Source organism: Dendropsophus ebraccatus, chromosome 5 (genome assembly GCF_027789765.1).
Source record: "Dendropsophus ebraccatus isolate aDenEbr1 chromosome 5, aDenEbr1.pat, whole genome shotgun sequence".
NCBI lineage: Eukaryota > Metazoa > Chordata > Amphibia > Anura > Hylidae > Dendropsophus > Dendropsophus ebraccatus.
The window spans coordinates 138,396,900-138,416,858 of NC_091458.1; the positions used below are offsets into that span (position 1 = coordinate 138,396,900).

General features: G+C 44.2%; 1 protein-coding gene across 3 annotated transcripts in view; it reads left to right on the top strand.

Annotated features, from left to right (window-relative positions):
• The window catches only part of BLTP3A (bridge-like lipid transfer protein family member 3A), a 47,382-nt gene extending 35,052 nt beyond the window's left edge, over nt 1-12,330 (top strand). For all 3 annotated transcript variants that reach the window (XM_069971439.1, XM_069971440.1, XM_069971442.1), the window contains 7 exons: nt 577-656; nt 736-853; nt 3,256-3,509; nt 4,418-4,526; nt 5,944-6,011; nt 9,604-10,214; nt 12,048-12,330. In XM_069971439.1, coding sequence (XP_069827540.1) covers nt 577-656; nt 736-853; nt 3,256-3,509; nt 4,418-4,526; nt 5,944-6,011; nt 9,604-9,714 — 740 coding nt within the window. In that variant the 3' untranslated portion in view covers nt 9,715-10,214; nt 12,048-12,330. The remainder of the gene's footprint in view (nt 1-576; nt 657-735; nt 854-3,255; nt 3,510-4,417; nt 4,527-5,943; nt 6,012-9,603; nt 10,215-12,047) is intronic.
• Nucleotides 12,331-19,959: the final 7,629 nt, after the last annotated feature.

The following is a 19,959-nucleotide window of genomic DNA, read 5'->3' on the forward strand; positions in this document are numbered from 1 at the left end:
TGAAAAGGGGGGTAATTTTAATTTTTATTGGGGGGAAGGGCTTTGGGGTATTTTAAAAACATTTTTCTCTTTTTTCTTTTTTTTTTTTACACATTTTAAGTCCCTTTGGGGGACTTTTAGATGCAATCAATCGATTGCATACACTGTACGATACTATGCCATAGGCATAGCATTGATCAGTGTAATAGGGGCAGTGGCAGACTCAATCAGCAGAGTGCCGAACGGACTGCACGGAGGAAGGTAAGAGACCTCCAGCGGTCTGTGAAAACAATCGGGGGCCCCCGCAGTCACACTGTGGGGGTCCCGATGGGTAAGTGACAGGAGCTGCTCCTGTCACTTACACTTAAACGGGTTAATGGCGGACTGCAGCCGGTCCCCATCTGCTATGCAGCACACTTCATCGCACCTTAGAGGCCCAGGACATTTAGTTACGTCCAGGGTCATCTGGTGACAGACACCCATGACGTAACTATACGTCCAGGGTCGTCTAGGAGTTAAGGACTTTTTTTTTCATTGACCTTTCTAACTAACAGAAGCACTTATGAACCTTATTGTGTTTTATTTTGTTTTTATTAGAAATGACGGTAAGCGAAGAAGGTGGTTTACCAGAACAAGATGATGCGTCACAAAGCACAGAAGGTCCTGAACCCCAGCAGGTTAGTTCCAAAAAGTGTGTGGATAGATGGACCTTTGCTGAGTAACAGGTGCACAATGTATCTTGGTTTTGTATTCTAGATCCTTACAGTGGCTCTTCACAATGTCTCCTCTGTGTCCCATCTTATTGGGGATGATTTGATACTTACTGTCAAAGCTTTAGACATCAGCTGTGCCCAAAAAGTGGAAGACTTGAAAGGTAAATGTGAGGATGGAGTGATGCTCCCCTTTCTGTGTAGTTAGGTCCTGCAATATGCGTCTTCTCAGATAGTATAACAAAGTAGAGGTACCAGCAGCCATATTGGAGAAAAGAACCTAAAAACATCTTTACAGGACTCAAGCACACGCCAGCATGCTTCATGCTTCACAATGGCAAAAATCAGAAATATGTCAGTGTGTGTGTCTTAGCAAATCTTTAATAAAGCAAAAAATTTATTTCTCAAATATGGATCCCTGGAACTTCAGTTGTGTCAGACATTTTCCCTGTATCCAGCACAAGTTTCACCCCTTTCCAGATGGAAACAAGTTACAACAAGCTGGACATGTCATCTGTTGCCCTGCAGGCTGAAATGGGGCACCTGACTATCCAGCATAAAAAAACAAAAACCCAGCATGTAATTTGCCGAATGACCAGACATGTGTAAGGGCCCTATTACATGGAACGAGAAACGGCCCTATCTGGCTGATTGTCGCTCCGTGTAATAAACACAACGATCAGCCGATGACAACAATCATCGTTGATATAGGTTTGGACCTATAATTGTCTGACACCGACCGCGCACAGCTACGTGTAATAGCAATGCGCGGCCGGTGGCTGATGATTTCCAAACTGTATATATTTTTTTAAATCAGTTTTTTTTTGGTTTTTAGCAAAACAATTTTTAACACAGATATATAAAGGGAAACACAAAAAAAAAAAAAGAAAAGTGAATAAAATAAAAGGAAGATATCTGCAATCATGTAATTACATCGTATAACATTGGGAAACGACTGGACATGACCTAGTTACAGATACAATTAGAGTGCCAGGTATAGGTGATATGAAGAAAGGAAAAAGAAAAAAACAGGATCAATCATTAGCAGATAACCTTTAAATAAAGAAAAAAACAGATAACAAACGTACACGTGTACCGTAACGCCGAGGAGATCATACTATAAAAAGTTCCGTAGGCATAGTTAAGCCATCATATTGTGCGACAGATAGGATATGCGTATCCGTTGGACAATTATCATTAATGGCTACTTGCCACTGAATTGACCATGACCTGTACAGGGTTTCTACAACATTCCCATAAGGACCTCGAGGATAGTCCCGCCGTGTCTATCCAACGCCCCCATATTTTTTTTCGAATTTATGCGTGCATTTCCTCCTAATGTAAACACCTCTTTCCAGTCTCAAACTGTACATATTACCTATCCATGCTGCAGGGCTCCTATTGAGCTCTGCTTCTCACCGGATCCCATGTGCTGCAGCTTCAGAGTGGCCTGTCTGAGCTGACAGGCCGCTCAGCCAATCACTGGCCGGGACCGCTGCGGCCTATCAGCTGGAGCTGCAGCTTGCGGGACCATGTGAGAAACAGAGCACAAGAGGAGCCCTGCAGCATGTATAGGTAATGTATACAATTTAAACAAGGGCTGCAAGGGCATCGGTAACATTGTTCATGCAGCCCTTGTTAAACAATTATTGGCCGTGTAATAGGCCCAGTAAACTGATCTAGCAGATTGGCGCTCGTTTACAGTTATTATACGGCCCCCATCAGCCCATATAACACTACTCTTAGTCTAGCCTTACACAGGTTAAAAATTTGTCCAGTTCTGCCTTTTCTCCTGCATTGTTGATGGGGGAAGAATTTTAAATCGTTAAATCATTTGAATTTAAGCGAAAATCCTCTGATGTAAACGTGGCATCAAACAAACAAAAATTGACCTCAAAATCATTGTTAATCGTTCTCAGGTCTTAGTGTAAACACTTATGGTTCGCAGTGATCAGTCGTATATTACAATCGTATTTACGACTTTTCATAGTGAGCTGTCTTTTTGTTGAAACATCTTTTGTTTAAAAGGGGAAAAAAAATCACTTGTCATGAGTGCTTAAAGGGGAAATCGGTTGAATTTTTTTTTTCTTCCAAATCAACTGGTGACAGAAAGTTATACAGATTTGTAAATTACTTCTATTTAAAAGTTTCCAGTCTTCCAGTACTTATCAGATGCTGTATGTCCTGCAGAAAGTGGTATTCTTTCCAGTCTGGAGAGCAGGAGAAGTTTTCTGTGGGGATTTGCTACTGCTCTGGACAGTTCCTGACATGGACAGAGGTTGCAGCAGAGAGCGCTGTGTCAGACTGGAAAGAATCCACCACTTCCTACAGGACATACAGCAGCTGATAAGTACTGGAAGACTGAAGATTTTTTTAATAGAAGTAAATTACAAATCTCTGGCACTTTCTGACACCAGTTGAGTTGATTTTTTTTTTGCTGGAGTACCCCTTTAAAGTATTTGTGGTGTTAATATAAAAGTTCAGAAGCTGTATGGAGCATATTATGTTATTTAATTTGACGCTATGCAGTGTATGATGCTCTTAATCTGTCTTTATATTTTATTAGGCCTTTTAGCATGTGCCCCCACCACCACGACATCTTCTCCACGTTTGATCCTGAATTTTGATCTCGGTCCCGCTGCGGCACACCTCTCTCCGCTCGCTGTACATAATGGCTTTTTACGATTACATATTGAGGACTTCTGCTCGGAGGTTCCTGTTTCTGCTCTGACTCATATAGGACCTTTCCTAGAGGATGAGCAGATTCCTGTCATAGTGCCTATGATTATTGATGTTACCAACAGCAAGATTATACTTAGGGTGAGTGTCTACATCATGTATGATATTAACAATGGTCATGTGGCTCAAATGACACTTAGTGATGTAAAATGCACCAAATGTTTGTTGTATAGCCTACATAATATTTGGTATTAAAAGCGAATATACCAATTCACCTAGTGATTTAATTCTTTACCCAGTAGCGTGGTGCCGTTTTCTTTAAAACGGCGCCAGGTTCCCACGCTGATTTCTTCATTTGTACGGCCGGGCTGTGCAGTGGAGGTGGGCCGGGACCCACCGTGTAACAGTATCCCCTTCCTTTGGGTGACTCGCCTCCATTAGAATAAAGTCTGGCTGCGTCACTGAGGGGAGGGGGATCTATGCAGGGGGATCTATGCAGGGGGCACCAGGCCCGCCCCCTGCATAGATCGGTGCACATGAAGCAACTGGCGCCATTTGCAGGAACCTGGCAGCATATTAAAAAGTGAACCGCACCAGCAGGATCTCCGTGCCAGTGCTGACTAGGCGCTATAATATGCACCCCACACAGCTAGTACTGAGGGAACATACAGAGAACATGCTTAATCTTTGTTTTGCTGTAGATCTTAAAGGCATAAAGGGAATCTGTCCCCTGACCTGAGGTGCTTGATACATCATGCCGGATGTGGAAAGAGTCCAGTACAGGGCTTCCCTATCTGTGGGTTCCATGGGAATCAGCCCTAACTATAATAGCTGACATGGGAATACACCTTTTAAATGGGAGAATAGGATATGATTTTAGCCAACAAACTTCGTAAAGTAGACCGGTCCAAAGCGTAAGGCAGACTAAGGTCTAAGGTTCTGTCATTGTAATTGAAACATATAGTGACCAAAGCAAAGGAAAGACTACTGTTGTATCTGTACAGATTATTAGATACGGCCTAATTGCCGATATGTTTTGTGTGTAACAGGATGATGGACCACGTATCTATCCTTCTTCGTTTGTTCCTGAACCGGTTGCTTTTTCAATGAAAAAACTTAAAGTTCAGCGGCAAGAGGATGGCGTTTTCTGGCTTACTGGTAGGTGTGCCGCCCCTGTAAATAATATACATATCTCAACAACTGTAAAGTAGTAGATATTTTATAAACATCACAACATATACACAGTGGACAAAAGCATTGGGTGAGGGATCTCTAAACCTTTAGAGACATGGTCGTGAAAATGTTTTTGATGAGCGAATTTACAGTATAAACTAAGCAAATCGCTTCATTAGCTCAGCAATCTGCTTATCAGTCTGCTGCCTTTGAAGTCTTTGCTGCTCTGCGCAGGATGGCTGGAAAAGCTGAATCCGGTCCTGGCAGAAGTTTCCCAGGACTGGATCCAGCTTTTCCAGCCACCCGGGGAGAAGCAGCATGGACTTCAAAAGCAGCAGGCTGGGGGGAGCGCACAGGGGGGCTATATACTACTGTGGGAGCGCATGGGAGGCTATATACTACTAGGGGAGCACACAGGGGGCTATATACTACTGGGAAAGCGCACAGGGGGGCTGCATAATACTGGAGGAGCACACAGGGGGGCTATATACTAGTAGGGGAACCGCAACACATTTACTAATGATGTTCAGCTCAGACCTTCACCTGACAATAGACCCCGGTAAGTGGACCTGCACGTTGAGTATCCCTAGACTGTACTATCAAAAGCCTTACAAAAGTTCATCTGGTTACCACTGTGACACTCGGTCCAAATAGATGCATTTAATATAATGGTGGGATTCCCTGAGTAAGTCCAGTGGGCCCCTCTATATGCATAAGATATCATTAATATACCCGAGGCCACACATGTGCAAACTGTTTGGAAATCAGATTACAGTAGTTGAACAGTAGACCACATTACATCCCAGTGTGGTCCCCGGTGCTTGACTCTTCAGTAGATTAAACATACAGAAGTTGTTGGTCCCAATGGTCTTTAGGAGTTCTAGATAAAATAGTTTGGCTGGTTGCCTGGTTCAAATGCATTGTGACCTCAGAAGGCATTGACCGCTCAAGGCCTTTTCTTTCTTGGATAGATGTGCAGAGACTACATAAATCCCATGTGACCAAAGTCCTCTGCTTCATGCTGGCACGGACCAATCTCTGTGTCAACACAAATAAACCCCTTAGATCCTGTTTTCAAATCTGAAAACTGCTCTAAGGGGCTTTAAATCCAGTACCTGGTGGCCCGGTGGTGATCTTGTTTGGATCTGTAGGCTGCAAGCCTCACACATCTGTGTATGGGCTTTGTGGCACCATTGCCTGATCATAGCTGTCCTATATAAAGCGGCCATACTGGACAGTATTTTCATAGACAAAGTAGTAAATAATGAGCATGAGATGAACAAATGCAAATGTGGAAAATGGAGGAGGAATTCATCTAGTGTACTAATGTAGTCTGGGGGGGTTGGAACCTTTGTCATGAAAGCTGATACCCAGAATAACGTCCTTGTTTTTCTTTTTGCAGGACATGAACCTTCTAGTTTATTTTCATTACCTTCAACAAATTCTCAAGAATTGCCTGACAGCAAAGAGGTGAGGTGATGCTTTGTAATATTTTTATCAGGTATACAAGTAAGCCGATAGTGAATAGTCTGGGCTGTAACTACACCCAAGTCAGTAGCATTAAAGGGAATCAGTCAGCTCCCAGGCACTACCTAAGGTGCTGACAGTGTGCTGTAGCTGGCAGTCCCCCAGTGAGCATGGTGCCTTTTTGGTAATTTTCCGTGCAGTGGATTATGTACAATCTTATGTCTCCTACTGTCACAGAACTGTTGTTCGTGCCACGCTTGTCATGCATCCTCCTCCCTCTTCATGAATAATCAATGCTGCCCGACCTCCTGCTCGCTCAGCTGTTAGATTGCAGATCAGTCCTCTGTAGGCAGGTTATGCCTGAAAGAATCTCTCCTCTGTAATGTGTAGGAGCTGTGGTCTAGGGGTAACGCACCTGTCTAGAGACCTGCCAGCAGTTCATTCTCTTGTTCGAATCCCCTAATGGAAATTAAATAGATGTTGTTTTTTTCCCCTCATTATTGTATCATTTTTAAGGCTATGTTCACACACACAGTATTTTTGCTCAGTATTTTGTAACCAAAACCAGAAGTGGATTGAAAACACTGAAAGGCTATGTTCACACACCGTTGAAATTGAGTGGATGGCCGTCATTTAATGGCAAATAATTACTGTTTTTTTTAAAACAATGTCCGATATTTGCCATTAACCCCTTAAGGAAGGGGCCCATTTTCGTTTTTGCGTGTTCGGTTTTTCCTCCTTGTGTTTAAAAGGCCATAGCACTTGCATTTTTCCACCTACAAACCCATATGAGCCCTTATTTTTTGCGTCACTAATTGTACTTTGCAATGACGGGCTGAATTTTTGCATTTGGTACACTACGAAACCAGAAAAAAATTCAAAGTGTGGTGAAATTGAAAAAAAAAAAAAAACGCATTTCTTTTATTTGGGGGAACTGTGTTTTTACGCCATTGGCCCTGGGGTAAAACTGATCGATATTTATTAAATTTTTTCTGGATTTGATGATTGATCGATATTTATTAAATTTTTTCTGGATTTGATGCGACCAAAAATGCGCAATTTTGCACTTTGGGATTTTTTTGCTTTGACAGCTGCCTCCGATTAGCTAATTAGCGGGCGCGGCGTCCCGGGCTACACGCGGCATCCGGGACCGCTTTGAAGTGCTAATGAGGACATATGACGTACGGGTACGTCATATGTCCTTAAGAGGTTAAATGACGGCCATCTGCTCAATTTCAACAGTGTGTGAACATAGCCTTTCTGTGTTCTCAATCCACTTCTGGTTTTGCATGCAAAATACTGACCAAAATACTGAGCAAAAATACTGTGTGTGAACATAGCCTTAAAAATAATACAATAATGAGAAAAAAAACCCCATCTATTTAATTTCCATCAGGGGATTCGAACCAGAGAGTGAACTGCTGGCAGGTCTCTAGACAGGTGAGTTACCCCTAGACCAGAGCTCCAACACATTTGGGAGGAGAGATTCTTTCAGACATAACCTGCCTACAGAGGACTGATCTGCAATCTGACAGCTGAGCGAGCAGGAGGCCGGGCAGCATTGATTATTCATGAAGAGGGAGGAGGATGCATGACAAGTGTGGTACGAACAACAGCTCTGTGACAGTAGGAGACATAAGATTGTACATAATCCACTGCACGGAATGCACCATGCTCACTGGAGGACTGCCAGCTACAGCACACAGTCAGCACATTAGGTAGTGCCTGGGAGCTGACTGATTCCCTTTAAAGTAAATGAACCACTAGGTACACATCGCTTTGTGTTTTTAACATTAACAGACTGACTCCCAGTGTGACTCTCCCCTCTTCTCTGTGATGTGGCTCCATTGATTCTAATGGAGCCGCGTCACAGTAGGGAGGGGTTTTCGTCACACTGGGAGCTGGCTGGCGCGCCTCCAGTCCTCCAGGGCCGGCCGGTGCTCAAGAATTAACCGGTGTCGTGCACGGGAACATGATGGCAGTTCAAAAAAAGGACCCTGCCACCGCCATCCTTACACCGTCGCTGGTCTGTTAATGTAAAAAGCACAAAGCAATGTACCTAGTGGTACATTTGCTTTTAAAGGGATACAGATTTAAAATGTTAGAAGAATGTAACCTGCTGATATCTCCCTATAGCGCATGGAGCGCTGAGGACGAACGTAAGTTTGTTACCTTCATCCTCAGCCCTGTTAAATCACTAGGCTTGTAAGGCAGGTTGGCGCACTGGGGTCAGGGTTACCACCCCCAATGCACCACTCTACCCCTCTAATGAATATCCGCAGAGCCGGCTGCGCAGGATGGATCAGTAGCAGTGTCCCCACCTCCAGTGCACCAAACCACCCTACTAGCCTAGGGATTTACCTACAAATTGCTCAGTGCCCCGTGCACATAGGGACATATCAGCTGGTTAGATTTTTTAACCTGTCGATAGTTTCCCATTAATTGAGCAGTGGTAGCCATTTTATACACTGGACCCCATACTTCCTATTTGCTGCCCTTTTTAAAAAAAAAAAAAAAATTGTATTTATTGGATTCCATAAGGATCTGTAAGACAAAAAAAAACCCTGTTTAATGCAAAGCTGCATTATGAAGCCTTTCTCCCCTAAAAACATTGTTGGGATTGTCAAACCTTATATCTTGCTGGGTTAAAACTGTTATTGAACATGGCAAAATAAAGAATATCCTGCAGAGGGTCCTGCATACCATCAGTGGATCAATCGTGTACTGAAACTAGAATATCTGCCCATGTATCCAGTTGTCATAGCGGATGTGATGTGAGGAAAGAATTAGTGTTCGGAAATAGGAGTAAAATTTCTGCAAGTAATGGACCTCAGTGGGGGAATTTATCAAACTGGATAAGAGTGTGCTTCAGTTTTCCTCCTCCTGCACCTGATGTACACCTGCTAGCAGGAGCGAATATCTACACCATGACGTGTAAATCAAATGGGACAACAGACTTTCATAAAATCTGTTTTGAGTATTGACCCCCAAAATTTGCTTAATCTGGGATTCGCGCTGAATTTATCATTTGCGCAGTTTAAAAAAAAAAAAAAAAAAATCACAAACTGGTGCAGGCCTAGATCTGGTCAGTAGCAAATGATTTTTTTTTTTGGTGATTTTCAATGCGATTTTTTTTTTTTTTTTTTTTTATTCGCAAATTTATGAATATTTGTTAAAATATACGAAATTAGTAGTGGGCTGGACGGCACTGTGGCTCAGATGGGTGCTACAACCTCAGGTAGTCAGACTCCTGACCACCAAAGTAGCACAACCGTTCCCAGAAGAGGCAGCACTTCAATATTCAGTGAAGAAAAAGATGATTTATTCACCCATCAATGTTTCGATCTTGCTTGAAAAAGATCTCATTGGGAGATCGAAAGGTCGCACATTGATGGGTGAATAAATAATTTTTTTCTTCACTGAATATTGGAGTGCTGCCTCTTCTGGGATCTGTTGTGTTAAAATATACGAATACTCCCACATTTTAGACTCAATAGTAAATAACCCCCTTATATTACACAGTTTACTTATTATAAAGTTGAAGAAAGCAAAATCTCCAGAGTTTAGGTTTTTTTGTGTTCCCTTTTTAATACAGGAGCTGAAGAAAGAACTACTAGCAACACGTGCAAAACTCGAAGAACAGCAAAACAAAGAGCGACGTCTCCTAGCAGAAATCCAGAAGTACAACCCCCAGTTCCATCTCTGACTGCTGGATTTCCATGATCTCCGCTTCCTAGCTACTTCCACTATACAGTATTAAAAACTGTCTGCACTTACCTAGACACTTGAACAACAACAGGAATCTTATCAGTTTTGTGAAAGAGAAAAAGAAAACTGTTTAACAATGAATTAACCCCTTCTTGTGAAGACACATAACCAAATGCTACAACACAGAGAACTAAATGTATCCATTTAAAGTGTAGCTGTCATTTCAAACAACCTTGGAGAACTCAATAGTACAAGCAAGTATAGTCAAAAGAGCTTCCTTCTGTACTTTCCCCTCCTCCCACTCACTTCTGAGTGTTTATTACTAGGGGAACTTACACTGCCCATATAAGTCTATGGAGGGGGAAGGGGCCGAGGGAGAGCTCAGAAACAGCCTGTTGATCTTGTGCCTAGAAAAAAAAAAATGCTGAATTCTGAAGGTTTGCCACAGTGAACTAGGATTGCAAGATCTTTTTTAGTGAATAAAACAGTGTATAGGAGGCAGGGCCGTCTTAACAGCATTATGGGCCCCTGGGCAGAGGTGCGAATTGGGCCCCCCCCAACCGCCGCCATCAAATCCCCCCCCATCTTTGCATATAGTGCCCCCCATAGTAGCCAATTCCCCCATATAGTGCCCCCCATAGTAGCCAGTGCCCCCCATAGTAGCCAGTGCCCCCCATAGTAGCCAGTACCCCCCCATAGTAGCCAGTGCCCCCCATAGTAGCCAGTACCCCCCATAGTAGCCAGTACCCCCATAGTAGCCAGTGCCCCCCATAGTAGCCAGTACCCCTATAGTACCCAGTGCCCCCCATAGTAGCCAGTGCCCCCCATAGTAGCCAGTACCCCTATAGTAGCCAGTGCCCCCCATAGTAGCCAGTGCCCCCATAGTAGCCAGTACCCCTATAGTAGCCAGTGCCCCCCATAGTAGCCAGTACCCCTATAGTACCCAGTGCCCCCCATAGTAGCCAGTGCCCCCCATAGTAGCCAGTACTCTATAGTAGCCAGTGCCCCCCATAGTAGCCAGTACCCCTATAGTACCCAGTGCCCCCCATAGTAGCCAGTGCCCCCCATAGTAGCCAGTACTCTATAGTAGCCAGTGCCCCCCATAGTAGCCAGTACCCCTATAGTAGCCAGTGCCCCCCATAGTAGCCAGCACCCCTATAGTAGCCAGTGCCCCCCATAGTAGCCAGTGCCCCCCATAGTAGCCAGCGCCCCCCATAGTAGCCAGCACCCCTATAGTAGCCAGTGCCCCCCATAGTAGCCAGTGCCCCCCATAGTAGCCAGTGCCCCCCATAGTAGCCAGCACCCCTATAGTAGCCAGTGCCCCCCCATAGTAGCCAGTGCCCCCCCATAGTAGCCAGTGTCCCCCATAGTAGCCAGTGCCCCCCATAGTAGCCAGTGCCCCCCATAGTAGCCAGTGCCCCCCATAGTAGTCAGTGCCCCCATAGTAGTCAGTGCCCCCCATAGTAGCCAGTGTCCCCATAGTAGCCAGTGCCCCCATAGTAGCCAGTGCCCCCCATAGTAGCCAGTGCCCCCATAGTAGTCAGTGCCCCCATAGTAGTCAGTGCCCACACAGTAGCCAGTGCCCCCCACAGTAGCCAGTGCCCCCATAGTAGCCAGTGCCCCCATAGTAGCCAGTGCCCCCCATAGTAGCCAGTGCCCCCATAGTAGCCAGTGCCCCCCATAGTAGCCAGTGACCCCCAAAACAACAAACCAGTTACTCACCCGTCCGCCGGCCCCAGCAGCTCCTCTCCCGGCAGCGCGCACTCCCGACATCCTCCGGCACAGGCAGCGGGGTACAGAGAGACTGCCTGTGCCGGAAGTGTCCTGCTGCATGACACATCCAGGACACAGGCAGCGTCTCTGTACCCCGCTGCCTGTGCCCGGAGGATGTCGGGAGTGCGCGCGGCCGACGGGAGAGGAGCTGCTGGGGCCGCCGGACGGGTGAGTTCCTGGACCGCCCGCCCCTTCTATCGCCACTTAGCTGAGCCGATCAGAAGCCCAGGAAAGTGCTGCTCATTGCACTTTCCTGGGCTTCTGATCGGCTGTCAGCTGAGAAGCGATAGAAGGGGCGGGCGGAGGGGGTGGCTCAGGGCCGCTCACTATGCATATGCTTAGTGAGCGGCAATACAGGGGGCGGGCAGGACGGCTTCCTTGCGGTGCTCAGCACTGCTTGGGAGCCGTCTTCGCTTTATAAGACGCACTTAGTTTTATAAGTGCGTCTTATAAAGCAAAAAATACAGGTGTGTCCCAGAGGGCAGGGGCCCCCTAGGACGCAAGGGCCCCCGGGCAGCCGCCTACCCTGCCCAATGGGTAAGACGGCCCTGATAGGAGGCAGCACAGAGACTGCAGCTGAGCATAGGGAAAGCAGACGCAGTGAGAGCCTGCAGGGGGCAGCACAGAGGCTAGTCTACATCCATAGGGAAAGCTGACAAGGAGGCTAGTCTGCATTCATAGGGAAAGATTATAGAATGGCCAGAAGTAGTCGTGCTCCTCATGTACACAGAGGACCGCTTATCTTCAAGAGTCATGTGAAGTGGCAGTAACACTTGCAGGCAATGTTCCTTTGCTGTATAAGGCTGGGTTCACACTATGTATATTTGAGGCTGTATTTGGTCCTCATAGCAACCAAAACCAGGAGTGGATTGAAAACACAGAAAGGCTCTGTTCACATAATGTTGAAATTGAGTGGATGGCTGCCATATAACGGTAAATAACTTCCATTATTTCAATATAACAGCCGTTGTTTTAAAATAACAGCACATATTTGCCATTAAATGACGGCCATCCACTCAATTACAACATTATGTGAACAGAGCCTTTCTGTGTTTTCAATCCACTCCTTGTTTTGGTTGCTATACAGCCTCAAATATACGTAGTGTGAACATAGCCTAAATGTCCATTTCACATGAATGATCATTTAATTCCAGCCTGAGGTAGCATTAAACAACATATGCAGCATCTGAACATAGCCTCAAAGAAAACTAACAGCAGGTTACAATCCTCGAGCAACAACAACAGAATCCTCTAGCCTGCTGACACTTCACTATAGGGCATGGAACGCTGAGAGTGAAGTTCATTTTTGCACCTTCTTATTGTGTACGACTGAGGGAGTATATGCGGTGAGTCCTGGTACTTGCAGGTCGCTGCAGCATTTTTTCTGTTTGTGTCGTCAGACATGTCAGACGTTATTGATCACAGATTAGATGATGTAACAGTGCAGAGGTTGTGACAGCATGATGCCCTCCTCGGCCAGCTGCTCATTTTGTCATTGTAAGTCTATATAAAAAATATTGATGGAATGAACGGCCAGTCGGGGAGTGGAGCGTGCTGTTGTGCTCTCTCTGGCTAGATCTTCTGTTCGGAGGGGGTCTCAGCAGTGAGACCCACTATGATCAGTCATATCAGAAAAAAAGTACTGGAGTGCCGTATAATTACATACGATATTGTTTGTGTTGCCTTATGTTCCAAACAAAGAAGAAAGGTAGACTCACGTTTCAGTTGCTTGATACTGTTCGTTTATTTCAAACGTTTCCGCATGGTGGATCCATGCTGGTAGCTAGTGGGCTCTCAGGTGTGCATAGGATGGAGTGGGCGTTCCTACTGCCGTGACGCGACGTTTCGGGGCGGACCCCTTACCCACGCATGAGTAAGGGGTCCGCCCCGAAACGTCGCGTCACGGCAGTAGGAACGCCCACTCCGTCCTATGCACACCTGAGAGCCCACTAGCTACCAGCATGGATCCACCATGCGGAAACGTTTGAAATAAACGAACAGTATCAAGCAACTGAAACGTGAGTCTACCTTTCTTCTTTGTTTGGAACATAAGGCAACACAAACAATATCGTATGTAATTATACGGCACTCCAGTACTTTTTTTCTGATATGACTGCATGTGAACGGGCTAGTGGCAGCCCTGATATCTGAGAGTGCACATCACCGGGGCTGATCAGTTATATACACAAGGCACTTGAATTTTAGTTCACACGAGACACTTTTTGTATTTTTGATACGGACATTTCCACTATGATCAGTAACATTTGACATGCCTGATGACATGTCAGAAGAAAAAGAATTCCCCCTGTTCTCAGCGTCCTGTGCTTTATGGAAAAATAACCTGCTGTTAGTTTACCTTTAAATGTGTCATAACTTAGTCTTAGAAAACAGTAGCGACTGTAATAATCTCTTGCCATGCAAGTAATGGCACTTTTAAAATGTATATAGAAAATAGGTGCATTGGGTTTCAATGGACATCAAATTTTCTTTGGTAGCATCTTTAATATGCAAAGCTATGGATATAGGCTGCTCTAACTCAACTTCAACCGAGGTGGGTGATAACCACTAACTAGTAGAAAGGTTATACATCCAGATGTTTACACAGCAGTATACATAAAAAATTCTACATATAGTTTACCTAAGTTTTTATAATAAAATTCTAATGGAAACTACAGCATTTACATGTGTATATAGTGTATACATATAACATATGAATAGGGAAACCATGTAACTGCTGTTGATTCAATGTATGTGTAAGTATTTTTAACTGTAAAATATTAATTTACTTTAAAAGTAAAAGCTTTGTCTGCACAAAGACTCTTAAAGGGCAACTCCAGTGGAAAAAGGTCCCTAAGTCAGACAAGGAGGATATATAATGTCCCAGAGTCAGACAGAGATATAGATATAAATGTTAAATATGCATTTATTCAAAGTGAAATAATGACTACTATATACATTGCATAACAGACCCCTCTAAATGGTGTACATCATAAATGCTTACAAAAAACAGGAATAAATAAGAATGACAAAAACAGGTATAGAAACAAAATAAAAACAGGAAAAAAAAAACTAATTGAAAATTGATATTTAAAAGCGCAGTAAAAATGTATAGTTCAGTACAGAGTGCTGAACTATGTGAATGCCATGTTTTTATTTTGTAGTAGTCAATAGGCAGTGGTGTGAATGAACGTCTGATGTCTACAATAGATGGGATTTGGGAGGTGCATACCTCTCACCACCTTCACTGGGTAGTCAGCTTGGTGGTCTCCTCTCGAGCACACACTAGAGGCGGCTGCTGCTGGCGGATCAGATTTGTGCCCTGCTTAGTTTGGACAGCGGGTTGTCAGGCACACACTGGAGGCAGGCCAGTGCCGCACCATGCTCCGTTCGTGAAGTTTCTTTGCACTATTGCTTCTATAATCATGTACCATTGACTACTACAAAATAAAAACATGACATTTGTCGCAAGTGGTTATGCAGTAGACTATACTGAACTATATATTTTTACTGTGCTTTTAATAATTTATAATTTTTTTTTATTCTTTTGATTATTCTTGATGTTTTTTGTTTGTTTTTTTTGTCAGCATTTATGGTGTACACCATTTTTGAGGGGTCTGTTATGCAATGTATATAGTAATTATTATTTCACTTTAGGTCAGACAAAGATAGATGTAAATGTTAAATATGCATTTATTCAAAGACTTTGGTACATTATATAGCCTCTTTGTCTGACTACTACTGCCCAAGTGCATAACCTTACATTTATCCACATCAAATTTAATTTGCCATTTCTCTGCCCAGGCCTCCAGCTTCCCCAAATCCCTCTGTAATAGTTTGTTCCATCACTGACCACCCTATGTTTTCTAGCCAGTTACTTACCCTTTTACATATATGTTCTCCTAGTCCAAGCATTCCCACTTTATGGAACGTTACATGTGGCACAGTATCAAATGCCTTTGAAAAGTCCAGATCCACAACGTCCACAGCCTCCCCCCCAAGTCCAGTCTATAACTGACCTCCTCATAGAAGCTGATCATATTAGGCTGACATGACAGATCTCTCATAACTAGAGATGAGCGAACCGAGTTCGAGTCTATCCGAACCTGAACGATCGGCATTTGATTAGCTGGGGCTGCTGAACTTGGATAAAGCTCTAAGGTTGTCTGGAAAACATGGATACAGCCAATGACTATATCCATGTTTTCCACATAGCCTTATGGCTTTATATTAAAAGATTATTTTCATTAATATACTCCAGTATAGCATCTAATAGAAAACACTAAAATACTCTACCCATGATAGATGTTAGACTTACAGGCCTATAATTTCCAGGATAACTTTTTGACCCCTTCTTGAATATTGGTACCACACTAGCTATGCACCAATCTTGTGGAACAAGGCCTGTCCGTATAGAATCTATAAATATTAGGAATAAGGGTCTGGAATAAGGGTCTGTCTAACACAGTACTTACCTCCTAAAAAAAAAAAAGAAGCTTTGGCTTGATAATTACCCATGCAGCCCTTTGCTTTAATCAACAATTGGCTGCACATCTCTTATTACAAGGAGAGGTATGCAGCTGGCAGATTATCTTCCTAGGGTCCATTTACACAGAAAGATTATCTGCCAAAGATTTGAAGCCAAAGCCAGGAATGGATTTGAAAAGAGGAGAAATCTCAGGCTTTCCTTTATGACCTGATCTCTGTTTATAGTCTGTTTCTGGCTTTGGCTTCAAATCTTTTGCAGATAATCTTTCTGTGTAAATGGACCCTATGGGTGCGTTTACACAGAAAGATTTATCTGACAGATTTTGAAAGCCAAAGCCAGGAATGGATTTTAAAAGAGGATAGATCCCAGTCTTTCCTTTATCACCTGATCCCTGTTTATAGTTTGCTCCTGGTTTTGGCTTCAAAGATCTGTCATATAAATCTGTCTGTGTAAACACACCATAACATGCTGAAAGACCGCGATCACCTGATCACTGTCTCTTACAACAGGGAGAGATCTGCCTGATTTGGCAGATAGTCTTTTTGTATAATAGGGCCTTAAAAGGGAACTAATCGGCAGGATTTTGCTGATATGGTTCCCAGCAACACAGTATAAATCTACTACTGTTCAGCTTGCAGAGCATATAAAAGACGCAGCTGCATGAAAGGGAGCAAGTTGTTTTATTCTGGCGCACGAAGCTGGGAGAGGGGGTGGCTACTAGTCAGCTGGACGAGAAGCCATCTGTGCCTAGTCATGGCTCTCTGCCTGTCAGCGTGCTCTGCAGGGATGATTGGCCACTAATGGGTCTCTCTGCCTGTCAATCATCCCCGAACTGTGCGTCACTAGTCATGGGTGGCTCCCTGCCCAGATGACTAGTTGCTGCCCCTCACATGCCGGAATAAAACATGTTTTTTTTCCCCCCCTTTGTAAAGCTACTGCAGCAGCTGGCAGCCTGGGGGAGCTCCACAGTAGATCTGTACTGGGCAGCTAGGAACCATATCGGCACAATCGTCCTGATTGGTTCCCTTTAAGAATTAGGAAATTATCCAGGCCTAGAAAAACATGGCCAGCTCTCCTGTCCTTGAGTTGGGTGTGGGTTTTGCTGCTCAGTTCCATTGAAGTGAATAGAGATTATTTGTAATACCGCACACAACCTGAGGACCAATGTGGTGCTGTATTTTCTAGTCCTGGATAATAACCCTTTTAACCTACTAGAGCTTCTTACAGCCACTGCAAGGAATATGGAGTACTACAAGGCGCCTAATTAAATAAGTGATGAAATATTAAGTGGTCGCTTTCAGCCCCTGAGAAATGAAAAGTCTCTATGTAATGAGCAGGTGGCAGCAGCCACAGGGGCTCTGTCCTAAGGGTCTGTTTACACAGAAAGATTATCTGCCAAATTATGAAGCCAAAACCAGGAATGGATTTGAAGAGAGCATAAATCTCAGGCTTTCCTTTATGACCTGATCTCTGTTTATAGTCGGTTTCTGGCTTTGGCTTCAAATCTTTGGCAGATAATCTTTCTGTGTAAATGGACCCTTATGCTAAGTTTACACGGAGCGATAATTGGCCTGATCGCATGATTAACGATTTTGAAGTAACGATTTTTTTTTATAACGATCAGCGTTTAGACGGTACAATATATCGTACGGAAAAATCGTTTTGCGATCGTTTCGCGATGGCGTGCTCGCAGCCCAGCCCCCTGCTGATCCGCAGCCCGGCCCCAGGGTCAACCGCAGCCCCCTGTGCCACCCCCGCCCCGATCACCCCCCCGAGCATACGTTACCTGCTCCGCGTAGCAGGTCTTCGACATCCCCGACTCCGCTCTTCAGTGCACTGATTGGCTGAAGAGGAGCAGTTTGAAATTCCCGGCTCCCCTCTTCAGTGACTGGAGCGGCGGCCGGGGGGGCTGCGGGGGGCCGGACTATCGCGCAACGACTGTTTACACGGAACGATCAGCGATTTTTTTGCGATCGGTGAACGACGGTTTATGAACATGTTAAAAGATTAAAATGAACGATTTTTCGATCGTTCGCCGCGTTTACACGTACCATTAGCGTTCAAATTCGATCGTTATCGCAAAAATTCGCCCGATAATCGATCCGTGTAAACGTAGCATTAGTCTCACATATACATTACAAGCTTTGCATAGTAACTCTTATCAATTACAGCATGAAACTTGCAGCAGATGCTGCTCTAAGGGTCCTATTCCACAGGGTGCTCGTTTACTGGGCCTATTCCACGGCCCGATGATCATTGAGCGAGGGCTGCAAGGACATTGTTACCGATGTCCTTGCAGCCCTTGCACCATACATTACCTGCCAGGACTTCTCCTCCGCTCAGTCTTCCTCCCCGCGTCCTGCGGCGCAGCATCAACTCCGGTGCGGCTCAGCCAATCACTGGCCGCGGCGCTCCTGGCCTGTGATTGGCTAAGCAGTCTGACAGCTCAGTCAGGCCGCTCTAGAGCTGCTGATGCTAAGCCGCGGGACCCGGGGAGGAAGACTGAGCGGAGGAGAAGTCCTGCCCAGGTAATGTATGCTGCAGTCGCCCTGCGCGCACCGTTCCACCGGGGAACGATCATTTTAGTTCTGATTGTTTTCTCTATTCCACCGAGCGATAATCAGCTTAATCGGGCCGATTATCGATCCCGTGGAATAGGCCCCTAACTCTGCAATTTTTTTTACACAATAGAGTATGTGTGTATTTTGTACCCTACACCCAGGTACGATTTCCAGCTTTCCTCCAAAAGAACCAACAAGTCTGAGCAACACCCAGTGGTATCATATAATCCACATGTGTTGTTTTTAAAGTGACAGGTACACTTTAATACAATAACAACAACTTAATACGTTGTAGAGACATGGTCCAACGCTTCATGCTATTGGGGGTCTGCAGTTTGGTCCCATAGTCTTACAGAACAAGTCTATCTTGGTCATGGAAAAATTCCACTAAAATGTGTGTTAAGGTGGAGTTTTGCAAATCTTTACAAAAGTATTTGTGGTGCATTCACACGTACAGGATCCGCAGCAGATCTGATGCTGTGTTCAGTTATTTAGATGAAATCTGCTGCGGATCTGCAGCAGAAAATCCGGTACGTGTGAATGTACCCTTAAGCTGGGTTCACACTACGTATATTTCAGTCAATATTGTGGTCCTCATATTGCAACCAAAACCAGGAGTGGATTAAAAACACAGAAAGGCTCTGTTCACACAATGTTGAAATTGAGTGGATGGCCGCCATTTAATGGCAAATATTTGCTGTTATTTTAAAACAATGGCTGTTATATTGAAATAATGGCCGTTATTTAGTGTTATATGGCGGCCATCCACTCAATTTCAACATTGTATGAACAGATCCTTTCTGTGTTTTTAATCCACTCCTGGTTTTGGTTGCAATATGAGGACCACAATACTGACTGAAATATACGTAGTGTGAACCCAGCCTTAAGGTGACAGTGCAGATTTTACTTGTGCAATGGTACAATAGCTAAATGCTACAGAAAATCAGTCATAGCTCTCACATGCAGCAAAACTGCGTGTTTGCTTCTAACTAATAAAATCAAGGGGTTTCTGCAACATTTGGATACTGTAAAATACAGAGAAGATTTTAGCCTCAAATTTTTTTTCAATTTAGTAATGCATTCTATTGCAGTCAATGGGAAAGTGGACAGCAGTGCACACATATAGAACGGCCATAACTTATGACTGAACACACATTATTATCACTCAAAATGATGGTGGTATTTAAGGCGATGTTCACACACAGTAAAATAAAGGCTAAAGTTACCCTATGGCTTATACACCTATCGTCCCTCCCAATGTGAATGTCATCTGTGTTTGAATTTTACTGACTATGGTTCCATCCAGCTGACTTCTGCTCAGTTACAGTGGAGCCCTTTGTATTATGTTAACTTTATTACCTGTCTCTGTTGAGATTGTACTTACATGATGTGTACCATACAGTTGTAAAATGACTAAAAATAA